The 17976-nt window shown below is 42.0% G+C and overlaps 2 protein-coding genes across 4 annotated transcripts in view; one reads left to right on the top strand and one right to left on the bottom strand.

Moving 5' to 3' along the window:
* ATP8A1 (ATPase phospholipid transporting 8A1) overlaps positions 1–6861 on the top strand; it is a 218155-nt gene extending 211294 nt beyond the window's left edge. For all 3 annotated transcript variants that reach the window (XM_058546980.1, XM_058546979.1, XM_058546981.1), the window contains 2 exons: positions 846–934; positions 2148–6861. In XM_058546980.1, coding sequence (XP_058402963.1) covers positions 846–934; positions 2148–2245 — 187 coding nt within the window. In that variant the 3' untranslated portion in view covers positions 2246–6861. The remainder of the gene's footprint in view (positions 1–845; positions 935–2147) is intronic.
* A 6571-nt stretch (positions 6862–13432) lies between these two features.
* Positions 13433–17084, bottom strand: SHISA3 (shisa family member 3). Its single transcript, XM_058546982.1, has 2 exons — positions 16808–17084; positions 13433–14194 (listed from the first exon to the last, which is right to left on the bottom strand). The coding sequence occupies exons 1-2, from the start codon at positions 17082–17084 to the stop codon at positions 13755–13757; spliced, it is 717 nt and encodes a 238-aa protein (XP_058402965.1). The 3' UTR covers positions 13433–13754.
* Between the last annotated feature and the right edge of the window lie 892 nt (positions 17085–17976).

Here is a 17976-nt window from a genome sequence, read left to right as displayed (position 1 = left end):
ATTGATGGTGTTTAAAAGTACATTTCAGAGTTATTACTCAAGTTCATTTATTCAGCAAATACTTTGTTCTGTGTGCAGTGGGAAAAAAAACAGATGCATTATTTCTTGCAGTGTGCTTTTAGAAGTTACATAATTATATGGATTTGTTTCCTTGGAGAAGATATTCTAAACATTCATTGAAAAATAAATATTTTTCTGTGTCATTTTACCTCTTATATTTCTGAGTATAATTACTTTCTGAAAAGTTTTTTTTTATTTTAAAATGAAGTTAAGGAATACATTTCATAGTATGTCAGAGTAGTAGTAGAATTTTTCTAATTAAAAAGTTTATGAAATTTCTTTTTGTAATTTTTAGGATTTCTTTACATAACTAAAAAAATATTGTGCACCAAAATATGTGCAAAGTGGGAAAAAGATATAAGTAATAAATTTTTTAACTCTAAAAATACGTGCTTAGAATATGTAAGTAATTCAACCAAGTAGTGAGTCAACCAAGATTTTAGAAGGTAATAAACTACTGGGAGACTGTGTATTTTTTATTAATTGTATTGTGCAGGTTCTATATCTCCATTTGACTTAAATATAACTGGGAGGCAGATAAATCTTTTGACTGGATTATTGGAGACAGAACTCTCCTTAGCTATGGAAAAAAATGGCCTCAAAAGTATCTATCTAAATGCTTGAAATCTCATTTGCTGAGAAAATGGGGTAAAAAAAAAATCACTAGACTACAGATTTCTCAAGCAATCTTTTGTTTAAGTCTAACTCTGTCTGGTGGTCCTTGGGCACACTGGGGTCTCTGCCGAGTTGATAATTCATTTCACACATTTGCACCTGCTCTGCAGCCTCACAGAGAGGGCGCAACTGCTCAAGAACGTCTTTAAGAAGAACCACGTGAATGTGTACCAGTCTGAATCATTGCAACATAACCTCCGTAAGTATTTGAGTTCTTCTTTTTTAAAAAATTCTCTGCCATTATTTCATAGCATTCAAGAGAGCAGTATTTTGACTTTAAGAATATTTAACTATTTAAAATTAACACCTAAAACAAGTTTTGCATATTTGCAACATGTTATGTAAATAACAAGTGTTTAGAGAATCCTTTGCGCACAACCATCTCACTTTCAGCAGAAGAAAGAGAGCATTTTAAAATCTTGCTGCTCTCACTTAAAGGAAAATAATATCTCCACATGCCCCTGGCTTCCTTAAATCTTAAAAAGAACAAGTAAAATAAATCTTAACTCTTAAAAGCTGCCTCTGTATTGTTATCTTTTCTACTTAAATAACTTTGCAAGAGCCTTTTCAGCTTTCATACAGCACAGTGAAACATATATTTTCCCCTTCAAAAATATTTATGAATGTTTAGAGTTGTAAGAAATTATTAGGTATCACGCCCTCTTAACATTTCAAGGATCTAAAAAGAATATAATATATAAAGCCCTGTGGTAGATGTATTTGTGTTAGTAATATATCTTTTGTTTCATGTTGTTTCCCCATATAATTTATTTTCATTTATATATGCTCATGTTTAATGCTTTTGGTCTTTATACTTCAAGAGGCTGTTTCTAAAGATGTGATCCCTTTGGGGGCCATTTCTTATCCCCACGCCCCCTCCAGCCATGCTGGGGCACTAGGGAGTTTATTTGTAGATGCTGGGAGCCAAGGAGAATGTCATCTGAGGGAGAGAGATCACTTTCCCACCATTCGCGGTTATCTGTGTTTATCTCCATCTCCTCCTCCTCCTCCTCGCTTTGATTCTCCCTTCCTGCTCCTCCGCCGGATCTGTCTGGAAATACATGTACCCACTTGACTGACTCCCCCACCCTCTCTAGTAATCTGGAGGCAAAAATTAGATGGGTTGGACTTGAGCTGCTGAATGGAGAATTGAGGAGGATTGAGAGCACCTACTCATTCACCTAGAAGCAGAACTCATAAAATCGAAGCTGGCAACCTATAGTCAGCCCACTCTTCAGTTTGCAGTTGAGTCTGTTTCTTTTCCGGACATTAAAAATTAATGTCTGCATACTTTTGAAGGTGGGAGAGATGCATTAGTTTCCCAAGTTAGAAAATGAGCACTTAAAACTCAGAATAACAGAGATTTCCAGTGACTTCATGATGACCATTTCTATTTTATCTTTCACTTACAGACGGGTATGCTTTCTCTCAAGATGAAAATGGAATCGTCTCACAGTCTGAAGTGGTTAGAGCATATGACACCACAAAGCAGAGACCCGATGAATGGTGATGGGGAGGAGCTGCGAGGCAGGCTCTGCTGTGTCTCTAAGGAGAGCTCCCAGGTCTGCACCGGAATCTGCTGACCAACTCCAGTCTAGTCCAAGGAGGGGAAAGGTGGATCTGAGCTCGTCTCGTTGATTGACATTCAGATTCATGTGTATTATAGACAGAAGCACTGTGCAACTATACTGTAACACCATCTCTTTCAGATTTTTTAAAGTATTTGCTAAGTCTTTGTAAACAAGAATTGAAAATGATCTTGTATCTTGCCAGAGCACTTTCTTAAACTGAGAATAGGTCAGTATTGTGCTGTTACTCTGGGGCTGTACCTGACTATCAATTTATTGGACATACCACAAGGCGACCCACCATTTAAAAGACTCTAAAATGGTAATAAGTTAAAGAGACTCTTGATATCCAGACTTAGATTTCAGAATATGCTGAAAAAAACCAGCATTCTTAAGGAACTGACTCACCTTACTGAGCAAATTTCTAAACAAGACATAAGTGTTTGTGTCAAAAACTGTCTCGATAAATGTTTGCCAAAGAAGTTCAATAAATGTATTTCTCATTCAGTAGTCATTTGCCTAGAAATTTAAGAGAAGGTTTACTTCTAGTTCTGCTGTAAGATCTGCATGCTTGACTTTTCAAATGTAAGAGTGATTTACAAAAATGAGTATTTCAAGGCATTTGCTACTAAAATCTCTCATGTTGCACCTTTGGCCTTACAAATGCTTATTTCTGGTTTGTCTTGTTTATTTGTTGAAGTTATAAGGCACATGTGATAATGTGACTCTGTCGCTACAATACTGATTTTTAAACCTGTATTTATGTCTCAGTCACTTCTGATGAGGTTTCATCATCGTTTAGATTCTTCTAAAAAGCTGGCTGCTGCTGTAGACTGAGTAATGTCATTTTGTCTTAAAGTTTTCTCTCTCAAAAGTATGCTTACGTATTTATGTGAGATTTCCAGTGCTTCTGTCAAGATGTTTGGAATACCATGCCGGATAAACGCATGGGCTTTTGTAACATACGTAGTCTCGGCTTTTGTCCTGTGTATTGGGTCTCCCTATTAATTGCCACTGGAGCTGCCTGCTGTCTTCTATAGCAATCTGATGTTCTGGTGACTGCCCCTGTACTTAAGACTGAGAATTACTTTACAGTTCACTTGTCAAGCAGCTCCCAAAATTAGTCACACGCTGCTAATTGGGACAAAGAAGTAGTACATTTTCCCCGTTTTAAAAACACCTATTTTACTCAAGCCTGTAATTTGACAGCGAAAGAACACTTTTCATCATAAGTTGCTTTCATTAATATATTTTAAAATGTATGTTCAGTTTACTTATTTTCAGCGTTTCCAAGACATCTCCTGAAAATGCCTATTTTGCTACCAAGATATATGAAGGGGCTGTTTAAAAACCACAACCAGTTTTCTACACTATTTTTAAAATAATACTGTCATTTAGAAAAAATAAAAGGAATTCTAGTTTTCAGATACACTTCAGAGATTGAAGCAAACTTTTTGCCTTTTATTCAAAAGCCTGTTTGCCTTTAAGTGGACTTACCAGCAAAATAGGTAGAACTTCCTCTTAAAATGAAAAAGTCGACTAGAATTGAGAAGAGAGGTGATTTTCCAAATCACTCCTTGAGTTTAATAATTTCACATTCTCTTCACCCTTTTTCCCAATCTAGATCTAAAATTGGGCTATTTATCATTTCCTTCTCGGCATTTGTAGCTATTTAGTTACAGGTATGCCTCCCATGTTTTCTACAAATAAGAGAAGTTATAACACATACATAATTCTAAGCTAAAGGGGGCAAGGAGTTGACATACTTCACTTCCCAGAGCCTTCCCATTTGGGACTCAGATCAAGAGAATCATGAATCAAAACCTCCAGCAAGATCACAGGTGTAAGAGGCTAAGATCATCTTCAGAATTGTGAAGTCACAGACTTTAACTGTCTACCGAATGGATATTCAGAGCGGCTTTTCTGCGCCTCCTAATGGTGATAGTTGAGGTCAAACCACAAGAATCAAAAAGCAATGAAGTACATCCCTCCAGAGAAACCCTTTATAGCAGTTACAGAGAAGAGCTGCTTCCATTTGCCCTCCCCTCATCAGTGGCATCCTTCTCCAAAATTTTAATATCAAAATGTGATGAATATAACAGAATTGAATTTTCTGACTTAAGAAAACTAAAAGTTTTATTTTTATCTTGAAACATGGATTGTTTCTGTGGAGCTCTTCAACATGAGTAGAATACTCATGGTTAATAAGTTAACATACAAGATCATGATCTGAAATGTGATTCATTATGCCCTTTTGTCCCATGGTCCTATTTTTGAATTATCAATACGAAGTCCATGTCTTTGCCTCTTGGTTGGGAGTAGAGAGTGGACAGCAGGGAGTGGCCTCCTTGGTAAAACTTAAAATATAACATTGCAATTGCAGTGACTTTATAGTGTTAAGTTAGAGAAAACCCTCTGATTTTTTAACCTTCTTAAGGGGGGAAAAAGTAACACAGTTTTACCAGGATTAAAATAAATAGTTGAAGTGACTTTTAACGTATATTTTCTGAAATAAAGGACAGGTACTCTTCAATTAAAAAGTCCCTTGTAGGGACTCGGGCAGATGCTAACACCATTGCTTTACAATGTTTACAATTCAGAAAATACCACTTACAGCAGAAAATCCTCGTTCATTTCCCATTGAAAAGCTGGGAGTTGCTTCTTTAATGTTGAATAGTACACAGTGATATTAAGCATGAACTTTCTAAATGTTTTATATATACAAATAAAAATATATTGGTGTCTCACACCCAGAAAGATGCTATATGATAGAAATTATTAGCAGGAAGATGGTGTTTCTCAGGAATGTAGTAAATTTAAAATGATGTGTGTTGCCCACCCTTCCACACCCCACTCTGTCTGATGTGAGCCTGCTTCAGCAATGTTGCAGAGTTAATGGAAAACTTTTTCCAATCAAGTCAGGTGAGCATGTATTCTGCTCAATAATATTAGCCATTTACATGAATTGTATGGTCATTAAATGGAATCAGTGATTCCTCTTAATTTCCAGGGGAAAAAGTGAATTCAAAAAATCAACATGTATTCTGATCATTACATTTTACATTTTAATTTTGCAGTTCAGCATTCTAAATATCCAATATGAAAGTCATATGTTAATTTGTTCTGCATTGTGTGCACTGTACATCACTTATAATTTGTCATTTAAAATATGCTTTCAGGAAGTGAATGCTAGTCTGAAAGTAATAGAGTGTATATACATAGTTTTTAAATTATAACAATGTCATCATTATTACAAAGCTAAATTATCACTAGCGTTTATTTTTGTGCAGCTGCCATTGGATAGTTCCTGATTTTAGAACTTATTAAATAAATCTATAATCTTATAATCATGTACAAAATTTGTCAAGAAAATGCCCACCCCATTCACATCGTATGGACCAGGCCTATGGAATTCTTTTTGTAAATTACTTAATGTAACACCATGCAGTCTGGTGCCTAATAAATGCTTTTTAATGGTGAACATTTCCATAATGTCTCTTAAAGAGACCACAGTCTGATTTTTCTCACATTAAAATAAGTCACTTGCAAAACTTATACTTTGCTGCATTTTAATTAACCTTCAACAGCTATTACAATGGAATGTAAGTTAAATTTTGAAGAAAAGGAAATAAATGTTTTCCATTTTTCGTCTTGATTTATTTTCTGTGTGAGAGCAGCTGTGTTTTTGATAGGTTTATGGTTTGCATGAATTAATATTTAAAGTGGTCTAGGCCAATGCATGGCTATTGCTGTAAATCTTGATGTTTATTTCTGTCTTATAACATTCTATCATGGCCTACCTGGAATTTAATATTCAGTGGACAAATTAGTTGGTCTTCTGCACAACTTTTTTAAATAAGTACATTATTTTACAAAGAAATTTGAACAAATTTAATTGAAACTTTTGTTTAACTTGCCTCTAAGAACTTTTCTTAATAAAGCTCACAAAACTTCTCAGCAAATAAATCTCTTGTAAGTAGGAAAAAGCTAGATTTCATACTTGCTTACTTTGAATTAACAGCAACTTTCCATAGGTAGATCTGCTCTTGCAAAGATGTGAGCAGAATATTAAAAAAATAAAATTTTTATGTTTCATAGTTGTAGAATAGAAGCCATAGATGCAGTAAATACTGTTTGTTGTCTGTTTTACTACTTCAAGCTTCATTTTTCACATTTTCAAGTTTATTAGGTTAAAAATAAAAAAGGCAGCCTTGGAAGGCAGCTACTATGGAAAATTGCAATTTGCATTAAAGACAAAATAGTATTTTCAGCTCCATAAGAAACCATTCCTGCTGAAACTGCTGTAGAAATTGTGAAGCTGCATGAGTGGAGAATGTTGAATCTGTGATTGTAGTAGTTTACTCAGGTTTGTTGATCTCAATGTTCAATGCACTGTGTTTTATAAATAATTATTGAAGTTGAGTGATATTCAATTCTATGCAGTGTTACCTGTCATTGACCTTTTGTGAATGTGCATGTTTTAAACTGCAAATTTTAAACATTTTGTCCTCTAATTGTTATTAAAAATGAAATAAACTTTACCATTACATAAAGAAAATTGTTGAAGTTTTGCTAATTTTAGAAATTATATTGCTTTATAAAACCTTCAAATCCACAGTAACTATAGTGTGAGGTGTATCCATTTAATAATGTTTTAACATATTTTGTTTACAACCCCAGTGATATACAAAATATTCCTTCATTTTAATCCAGGTGAATGAAACATTAAGTGGAGTGTTTAAACTCTAATTTGATAAGAGTAGTTTTGATAACTATCAAAAAAATTTTTTAATAAAATTACTGTATTTTGATTCTTCAGTCAGAAATGCCTCCCAGGATTGTCCAATTACATATTTAGGGTTTTTGGTTTTGGTTTTTTTTTCTTTTGGTGAGGAAGATTGGCTCTGAGCTAACATCTGTTGCCAATCCTCCTCTTTTTGCTGAGGAAAATTAGCCCTGAGCAAACATCTGTGCCCATCTTCTTCTATTTTATATGTGGGACGCCTGCCACAGCATGGCTTGATGAGAAATGCATATGTCCATGCCTGGGATTTGAACCTGCGAACCCCAGGCCGCTGCAGCGGAGTGCGAGAACTTAAGCACTATGCCAACAGGCCACCACTCCCCCTCCCCCAATTACATGTTTAAATCAGCCTGCAAGTTAACAGCTAATTCATGGCTCCATCCTTTCACATAGGATGAATTTCTTAAGTTTTCTAAACCCACCATGTTTTTTTAAGTTCATGAGAAAGTGGCCAAGTCGAGCCAATAACATTTGCAGAAAGTAACCAGAAAATATCAAAATTGCCACGTGAGACAAAAGTATAGGAAACATGGGAAATGAGGACAAGAACTTTATCAAAAATAAGCATCATTGGGTTAAAAAGAAAAAACTGACACTGCCATCTGGGAAACTGCTAGAATAGGACTCGTTCACCGAGGGGCACTGAGGAAGCAGTCTGAGGAGCCCCTGGTTTTATTAGAATGAGGCAGCATGTGCTTAGCCCTCGGGGCCCTGTGATCTTTCCCAGTCTTCCCAGGGACAACGGTTGGTGTGGGTTCTCCAAGCAAAACCACAGCAGAACGATGTACAGAAAAGTTACCTGTGAATTATATCAAATGATTTTCACATTCAACTCCAATCCCCTTAAAATAAACACTGTGTTTATAACTGACCCTGTAGTTTTAGATGCCTTCTAACATGACCATAAGGAAACAGCATACTTGAAATACATTCCCATAAATTCAATACGTCATCCCCATTGTTTTTGTATGCTTCTGGTTTCTCTAACTTAAAGCTTCCATTTCGGTAACACACATCCACTCATTTTAACAAAGAAAGATCTTACTAACCTGGATAATTTCACTAGTAGACTAATAAAAATTGTTGGAAAATATGAAATATATTTTTACCATTCAGTTTATTTCAAGTACAAACTATGTAACTAGCAATTCAAATAAGAATTCTCTGTCAGAATAATTTCACTAATAACTAATGTTTGTCTTTTTAAAATAGCCAGGTACATATAAAAATAGTTAAGTTTGTTCCCTTAATAGTTCAACGTGCCCGGAAATTCTTACTTTTCCTGAACGTATACTAAATAAACTTTTGAGGTTATGCCTAAGTAAACTGATCCTGGCCCAATGAACTATATCAAATTCCTAATGTGATTGTAATAGCTTCAAGAAACTTTTTGGTTATCTCATTTTAGAAAGAAAATTTCCTATGGATTTAAGTCAATCTGGCAAATTCTCCACCATAAGAAGTAGCTAATAATAACACCAATAAAGAGTAAAAAGGGAAAATAAATCTATCCATTTGGACAATTAAAAGTACAATCTGTTGGCTTTGGAAGGAAATAACCATTTTAAAACAAATTTATTAAATATGTTTTTCCAAAGAAAATGGTAAAATAAACTTACAGGCCATGAGTACCAAACAGGGTGGGCGGGTACTCGACCCCAGGCAATACGGAAGTTGGCCAGGTATCAAAGGAGGCCATGGATTTTCTCGGGCTAACACTATCAAACCGTCGGGCCATTTTCTCCATTCCCTGCCCTCCAATCAGCAGTTACATCTGCCCTCCCACAGTACTTAGCCTTTCATTTTTATTCTAGGGTATTTCATCTGCTCTCTGTTGTTTATCATTAGCTTACTACATACTCCCACCCCACTAGAATGCAAGTGATTTGAGACAGTGACTCTTAACTTCTTATTTCTCAAGACAACCCTAAGCCATAAGGTGCCATTAACATCTCCATTTTACAAATGAGAAAACGGAGACACAGTGAAGTTAAGTGGCCCAAAGTCACTCAGCTTATAAGTGACAGAGCCAGAAAACTAACCTAGACATTGACTCCAAAATCTGTGCTAAGTCACTGTCTGGTCTCTCAAGTTTCTGAGTGTGACGGGAGAGATGTTTTTCCTCTAGTATTTCTATTTGTTTCATATTCTATGTTCTCATAATGTAGCAAAACTGTATTGACTGTTACAATCCCCTGCTATCTATAGGATATGTACAATATTACACAATCACTTTTCCCTCCAACAGATTTTCTGAAAAGTAGGTTGGATATTTTTTCCTGAGAAAATTAGACCTTCAGGGATGTGTCATAAAAAAATGTAGAGTTTCAAAGCAGAACACCTGGGTTCAAATCTTGCCACTGCTATTATTGTCTGGCCTTGGGCACAGTGTTTAACCTTTCTGCTTTGATTTCTTCTTCTGCAATACAGGCATGATAACAGTCCCAAATCCAGGGTTGTGAAGCTTAAACAATATAATTCATAAAGCACTTGGGACATACACATGGTGCTTAATAAATGTTACCCATTATTTGCATAATTATCCTTCAAAATATGGAGCTTCTGTTCTTGAAAATAATCATGGTTGCAGGATATTAGGACTCAAATATTTTGTGAAAGAAAGAAAGTATTAATCAGACAAGTTTCCACTGTATTTTGGTGTCGTGGCGGGTTGTGGTGAACATCTTCTGGGAAACTTCAAGTGATGTGATTTGACTCGTGCTGTCTAACCTTTCTAAAACGAAGATGTGATCAAGTCACCTTCCTGCATCAAATCCTGCAATGCTCCTCCTTGCATTTGGTATATAGCCAACCACCATGGTGTTCAAGATCTCTGATCTGACTCTGCTTATCTCTCTACTCTCATTCTTTCTCTGAATTCTTTGTCTAGTTTCCAGAATGTTCCTTGTTCTTCCACGCTCATGGGTGTTTCTCTGCCTTTCTATGAATTCTTTACTTTGCCTAATACGCTCTTCCTCTCGTTTCCAGCACTCCTCTCTCCCTCCCGCACCCAGTCTTCTTCACTCAGGTCTCATTGATCTCTCAAGGCCCAGGCCCAATCTCACCCGCTCCAGGATGAGTTAGGTGCCCTTCATATGCGCTGCCAGGGCATTCTGCACTTCCCCAATCATTGCAGTTACCAGAATGAATTCTGAGTGTTGATTTATGGGTTCATCTTCCCCTACGTGACTGTGAGCTCCTGGAAAACAGGGAAGATAATGTGCTTCTTTTATAAAACACCTATAACATTTTATCACAAGTATTTGCTGTCATGCCTGAGTCCATGGAGAAAGTGGCTCCTTGAATCAGAACTGCCTTTTATTCATCTTGGTACTCCCAACCCCAGCCATGCCTGACCTACAGGCGGTATCCAACAAATGCTTGTTGAACGGAACAGTAACTGGAAATCTGCCACAGGATGGCCTCATTACCCTGTGATTGCAAATAATAATAATATTAGCTACATAGCTTCCAGAGAGAAGTTGAAAGACACGTACTATATGTCAACAAGTACGTGGGGATATGACGATTCAGTGTCACTGAATGCCATATTACAATGAGGTATACAATGTCTCCCTAATTTTAAACAATTTAGATCTGGTTAACTTGATTGATTGGAGCATCCTGCTAAGGAAGGGAAGATAGCAGACGTGAGCTTTCTGACTTTCTTAACGTTATTCTGCCTGATGGATATAAACCACTCCCCAAAGGAATGGCAAATAAAAGTCCAGTAGAAAAACCAGACAAAATAGATGATTTTCAATGCAGGCAGTTCCGCCCCTAGAGGACATTGTGGAATTGTGTGGAGGGCATCTTTGGTGTCAGAATGTTTGGGGATGGTGGCAGGTGTGCTCTGGACATCCGTTGGATGGGACTCAGTTATAACAGAGATCCTACAATACATGGGACAGTCCGCACAACAAAGACTTGGTGTCCATCGGCATGGCTTTGGAATGTCCCACCATTCCTTTCAGTGGAAAAATCTAATCCCCATTTTACTGATAAAGTATTTTTTGCACAGCCTTACTATACACTGAGTTTTCCAGATATATAACTACCGTGCAAATCAAAGGAAGATCAAACTTTGCTCTGTTTGGAAACAATCACGTTAATAGCGACAGTGCAACTGTGGTGTTTGAGTTGCCAATCTAGCAAAACTGATCCGTCCGGATTTGGAGCTGTCACATCTTGGTGATTCTTAAGAGATTCGCATCTGAATCCTTTGTTTAGTCTGCCCAAGCCGTTACATTTCGAAATAAATTACTTTCCTTTTCTTTCTCCCATCTATTCACCTTGTGGGCATGGTATTGATTTTTTTTAATTACATGTGTAGTGAGTGATATTATCTATAAATTTCATTTAAGGACAGTTAAAGGGATGGCACAACATATTTGTGCTCTGGAGAGCTCATTGGGTCCAATAGAATTGAGAATCACTGCCTTACAGAGAGGGGCTGGCCACCTTGCTCTACTCTCCTGTGGATTTCGTGCACACAGGCAGCAAAACCTCAAAGCGGGTGTTCCCCTGCTGTTTGAATCTGTCTTTGCATACAGCTCCAGTACTGTCTAGCTGTGGATCTTGGGCAAGTTACTGCACTCCTGTGCCTCAGTTTCCAAATCTGTAAAATAGGAATTATAATACCTCCCTGTTGGGGTGGTTTGGAGGATAATGAGTTAGTGCATGCAAATATTTAGAATAGTGTTTGGCTTATAAGAGCCCAGTAAAGATTAACTTAAAAACATCAAAGGAGCAGTATCTAACAAACATGAATAAAACCAGTCTAATGAGATAAGTTGTGTTCCAGAGCATGCTCACAAAGGTTTATCCTTTCACATTCAGTCTTTTCTCTTTTCCATCCTTCCTTCCTTCCATTTCTTTCATTCCTTAATTATTTTGGCTAATTTGGGATACCTGGAAGTCAGGCCACTTGGGGTTCCTGGAGAAAGCAGGAGACTAGAAGTCAGAGCCCCTATGCCATTAGACCAGGCACAGGCACAATTTCCTCAAACTTGTTTCTGCAACTAGAAAATGTTCGGCAGGGCGGAACCACTCTCTTAGGTCAGAATTGCACCTCTAACTGGCTGTATTTGAAAAGAGCTATTGAGGGTCACATATGACAGCATGAATTCATATAAACCTGGATTCCGAAACAACACCCACAGGGGCCAGGTAGGTAACGAAACTGAGGGGATGGGCCAGGTGCAGGAGACCAGCAGGAGGCTGGCAAATAGCAAGGGTCCTGTCTAAACAGGGCCAGCCTGACCTCGTGGTGGTACAAGATCCACGGTGCCGCGTCTTCCCAGTGTCACGAGAAACCAGAAACCCAGATTCTTACGAGAAATATCCCAATTTTTAAATATGTGCAGGCCAAATAACACATTTGAGGGCTGCATGAAGCCCACAGGCTGATACGTCTAGAAAAATTCACTTCCTTTGCTGCTTTCATGAGCCCCGATGCAGAAAATAGCTTGTTAATGTAATTCAAGATCAATGTAGGATTTTTTTGGTCTTCATTTCAAAATATAAAGCGTTAAGTAAAGACATTGCCTTTTATTGAATATCAAAGAGTATCATTAAAGAGATAAAATGAAGCACTGTGATCTAAAATTTCAAATAGATGTCATGAAAACATAAAGTATTTTATTTATTCTAACCCGGCGGCACATATGCCCAAATATGTAGTCATCAGACATGGAATTGAGTGGCACTCAAGATATGTAATATTAGATGCTTATAACCAATAGCTGGTTTTTAAACTCCACAGTTATTATTAACATAAAAATTACAGTGTAACTACTAAATAATTAGTACCGTCAATGTGGTAAATACATTAAATTACAAATCTTTACATTTATACATAACTCATTTTACAAATAAATGTTTTTAAGACCGAACTGTCCAACTTTCATTTAAACACTAAATGTTGCTGGACAAAAGTCTGCAATAAATATTCCCTCGGGTGGATGGGGAAATGCTTTCACATGAGATCTGTGTTACGATGGACATCTGAGTAAATATGTAAAATTTTAAACTCCTCATGTGGTTGCTGAAATCTCGTATTCTGAAAATGCTCTTATAGTTTAAACAAAATTTAGTTATTAATTTAAAAAGTACCTGTTCTCGTGATGCTAATATTATTCATGGTTAGGTTGCTCCCAAAATCATAAATACATTGTGCACTGTGCCCTCAGTTCACTTAGTAGTTAATTTTTTAAGTGAACCTTCGATAATGAAAATCAGGTATTTTTCTTTGCTTATTTATGTATCTACTTGTATTATAACTCACTAAACAACTTATAATGAAAAAAAGAACACGTGGCCCTTTTCTAAGCAGTATAGCAGAGTTGTCCAATAAAACATCTTCAGCCAGTTTGTAACTTTAAAGTCGAACAGCTGCATATTTTGAATAAAAGTAGCATAAATTGAAATGTAACGGTCACCATGTTTTCCAAGCCAGAAAGCAATTACCTAACAGTCATTCTGTGGAGCTAAGAACTTTAAGATTACAAGGCGCTGTATTTTCTAGCACTTTCCTCCATGATGTTGCTGGGTTCAAGGGAAATTTCCTCAGAAATGCTTGTGGCTACGGCAGCAGCCCTCCACCTGTCTGCCATTGTACTTCATGATGGACTCATAACCGTGGCCTGTCAACTGGAACTGAAGTCCGGACAGCTCTTCCCGGGCAGCGGGGGCTCCTGCTGGAGTGGGTAAGCGAAGTACTGGGGCGACACCAGGAAACCGGACGGCTGGGTCAGGTGGATTGGGTGGCCTGTGGTGTAAGGCGGGGGTGGTGAGGGCACCAGGCAGCCTGGCTCTGCCCTGGCAAAGGAGAACCTGCGGATGGAGCCCCCGGTGGAGCTGGAGCTGGTGGCCGTGCTGGACTGCCTGGAAGGCGCCCTGAGGCTCGTGGAGGTCAAGATCATGGGCAGGGTCTCTGTCTGATAGCTGCGGAGTGAGAAGCGGATTGGCTGCTGTGAGGGCTCCTTGGGTCTCAAGCAGGTACAGCAATAAATAGCCACTAAAGAGCCCAGGATGATGAAGGCAACGAAGATGGAGCCGACGATCAGGAAGGGAACGTAGACAGGTTCTAAAAGGCAAAAACAGACATACACAGAGGCTCGGAAGGGTCTCCCAGACTCCAGGCAGCTCAGGAGTGGAGAGCGAGAGGCTGAGTATTACTACCGTCGTCCGCCCAACTTCTCAGAGCTTGTCACTGGTAACCTCTAAAGTGCAAACTATAATGATGGAATATTCTTGCTCCTAGCGGGAAGAAAGCAAACTGACACTGTAACCTCTGCTAGCAATTAGCCATCATATTGCACATCTGAAAGTCAAAAGGAACAGAATCTCTCCTCCTGTTCATGCACTGGAGGAAGGGAAAGGGTAAGTTTTGGGTACTATAAGTCTGGGTTTAAATCCAGGTGTTGGTAGTTTTATCACAGTGGAGGACTTAGGGCTCTGACCCATCTCTGAGGCTGAAAATTCATCTCCCATCCAAGAACCTCCAATCTAAGCAAAGAGAACCAGGCCTGTTACATGAGACCCCCAGGAATTTATGAGACTATGGAAAGAACAATATAAAGAAATCCATAGGGGGCCCCAATTAACTGTCTCCTACTGCATCACAGATTGTCATCTCTGGATGCTTCTTTCCAGAAACGATTTGGGATCCCTACTCCAACTGCCACATCTCTGCCTCTCGATTTCCACCCAAACCCTGGGAAGGTCAGGCCGAACCTTAGATAGATCGTGATGCCGTTCTTGCTGTTGGTGGCCCAGGCTTACTGTGAAAGCATCCTTCAGACAGAGCAAACCTTAGTTTCCTTCTCTCTCTACAAAGCAGACATAAAATTCTCCACCCCAGGGGCCGTTCTCTAGGTGTCACCCATGTCTGATAGAGCCACACCTGGAGGCAACCTCCAGCTTAAAGGCAGAAGAAAGAAAACGTACATTGACTAAGGCCCTACCATGTGTCTGGCTCTCTTATTTATTATCTGATTCAAGTCTCACAGATTCCTGTGAGGTGGGCATGATAAGCTCTATTTTCCAGACGTGGAAACACACCAGCGAGTTTCTTACTTTCCCAAAACACACAGGCAGTGAGTAACAGGTAACTGTCAACCCTCATGATCTGTGGGCTCCTAGGTGCAAGCTCTTGAGTGAACCACCCATTCTTCCATGTGTAGTAGTGGCCTGTGGAAGGCAGGCCAAAGTGACTAACTAACCACTTAGCACCGTGCTAGGCATTCATACACTCTCACATAATCCACATTCTAACTCCTCTGAGAGCAAAATGCCCATTTTAGAGTTGAGAAGAGGCCCAGAGCAGTTAAGTAACCTGCCCAAGGTTACACAGCTGGCAAGCCACAAAGCCGCGGTCCATGCGAGTTTGCCAGATCCCAGTCTCAGTAGGCACGGACACTGCCCCTCTCCCGCTATCCTCGGGCCTAGAAAGGAGTCCCCGCTGCAGACTGGGTACTTACTCTGCAAAGAGGAACTGGGTCCCTCACGTGGAGTGAAGCCACGGGAAGAGTCTGTATTTTTCTGACAGGCCAGGACGGCCTAAACTCCCCTACTTTCCACTGAGCATCCAGAAAGCACGTCCCAAATCCTCTAGATTAGAAATTTCGACCTCCCAAGTTAAATTCCTTGCAAGTCTAATGGAGTTCTAGGGAAGAGCAGGTTCCTCTTTCCTCTGGGTTATCGGTCTCTGGAGGGCAGACGGGGAGCTCCGGCACCCTTAATTATCTCTCCAGCCTCTCCTCGCCTTTCCCAGGGACCTTCTCCTACCGGCTCAGACCTCCGCCCTAGAGTTCTGGGGTGTCACTGCTCTTAGCTCCGCCCGCTCCTCCGGTTTCCCGGCCGTAAAACCATCGCCTCGAGCTCTGAAGGGTCTCCCTGAAGTTCCGATTCAGGTGTGAAGCTTTCTTTTTTTTTAAGGTGTAAAGTTCCTCTGTTGGGGTCGTGATTTATTCTGCTCCGAAGCGAGCGGAAATTTGACCCGTGTTTTCCGACGTGAGAATAGGGGGCGGGGAAGCCCCTGCGACCCTGGTTTCTAAATCTCCACCTCGGGGACCTGGGCATTTCTGAAAGGCGTGACAATAGGGGGTGGGCCGGAGAGGGTAATTCGATGCAGAGAAATGAAAGGGAAGTCGGGAGAAGGAAGGGGGCAGCGGCTTAGAAACACCAGCAAAGGACCACAAAAAAGGGGAGTAAAAAGTGGCTGAAGTTTCTTAGCCCTACGGGGCTACAGACGAGTGCGCCCCAAGAGCTGCGCTCCCCCGCGCCATCGGCACTTCCCGAAGCTCCCGGAGCGAGCAGGGCGCGCACTGGGGCGTCCTCATCGCTCCTGAAACCTGAACTCCAGCCTGGCGCTGTCCCCATAGCCATCTCCGCACCTTCCGAGCTCCCGGGAGCTGCAGCTGTCTTCCCCAGGGTCACCCGGTGCAAGCTCCGCGGTCCTCGCTGTCCCTTGCAAACTTTCCCTGGGGCCGACCCGCGGAGATCGGGACTGCAAAGGAATAGGGCTCGCCGACCTGAAACGCGACCACCCACTCCTCCCTTGATCTCCCCAGCTCGCTGTGTCCACTTTGCGTAGACCCAGGAGGGCCTGGCGCGCCTGCCCGCGTGCACACCCGCCGGCACACACAGCAGCCTCAGGCGGCCGGGCGGGGTCTGCCCCCAGAGGGCCCGCACTTACGCGCCGTGATGCCCGGGTGCTCCAGCTCGCTGCGGTCGTTGGTGCAGCCGCCCTGCTCCAGCCTGGCGTCGGCCGCGGCGCAGCAATAGCGCAGCGCGCAGGAGCCGCAGCAGATGGTGGCGTCCAGCGTGTCAAAGTCCTCTGGGCACTGGAAGCCCTCGTGGTAGTTGCCCTGCACGTCCACCCAGCCGTGGCAGTACTCTCCGGACTGCTGGGCGCCCGCCGGGCCCCAGCGCAGCCAGCCCAGGAGGAGGCAGAGCGCCAGCAGCGCCCCCATCGCCGCTGGGCGTCCTGGGCGGCCGGGAAGGGGACGCAGCTGGAGAGCGAAGGGCTGAGCCGGGGCTCCGCGCGCAGCGCGGTTCCGCCTCCCGCGTGGGTTAACAGGGGCCGGGGAGGCGGCAGGGGCTGCGCCGCGGGCTCCGCAGGCCGGGGATCGGCATGGTGCGCGGGGGCGAGTTGGCGAGGGCCCGCGGGAGGCGCCGGCAGAGGCTGCTGCTGGGGTTGCTGCTGCTGCCCTTTGCCCGGCTCATAATGCTCCTGGCAGGAGGGGCGCGCAGAACCCGCGGCCACCCCCCTCGCCACTCCTCAAAGGAGCCATCGCGCCCGGGGCTGGCAACTCCAGGGCTGCACGGCCCCCCGACTTGTGGCCGTCGCCGGGTCCCCGAGCGGAGCGCACAGGAAGGACAATGTGAGATCCCCACGTGCGGGTCCCCGGACAAGCGGCCCCTCAGCCCTCGCCCCTATCTGTCACGGGAGCAGGAATCAGCCCGGCCGCGGCCAAGTACAAGCGGCCTCCCGGTTGCTGACAGCTCTGCCTGCAAGGCGTCCTTTAAAAAGGAAGAGGGAGGGGGAGACAGCGAGGGTTAAGAAAGAGTCCGCCCTCCCGGGTCGCGCCGCAGGAGCTAATCACAGCCGGCGCGGCGCGGACCGCGGGGCCTTTGCGCTCTCGGGGTCGCGCGCCATCCTCCGCCTTTCCGCGGCCACCCCCGCCCACCCCGCTCCCCCAGGACTCGACTCTAAACCTGAGGGGATTAGGCCCTCCCCCACACACACCCTACCCCGCGCACAGCCAGAAAACTCTGCAGCATGAGGGAGAGGGCTGCCGGGTTTCTGCATCTATCTACTCGGGTTTTGCTTTTTATGGATGTAATAAAAAACGAGCGCGGTGA

The sequence above is a fragment of the Diceros bicornis genome, chromosome 8 (assembly GCF_020826845.1).
Source record: "Diceros bicornis minor isolate mBicDic1 chromosome 8, mDicBic1.mat.cur, whole genome shotgun sequence".
Lineage (NCBI taxonomy): Eukaryota > Metazoa > Chordata > Mammalia > Perissodactyla > Rhinocerotidae > Diceros > Diceros bicornis.
Note: the sequence above shows the minus strand (reverse complement) of the source record. Positions and strands in the feature narration are given on the sequence as shown.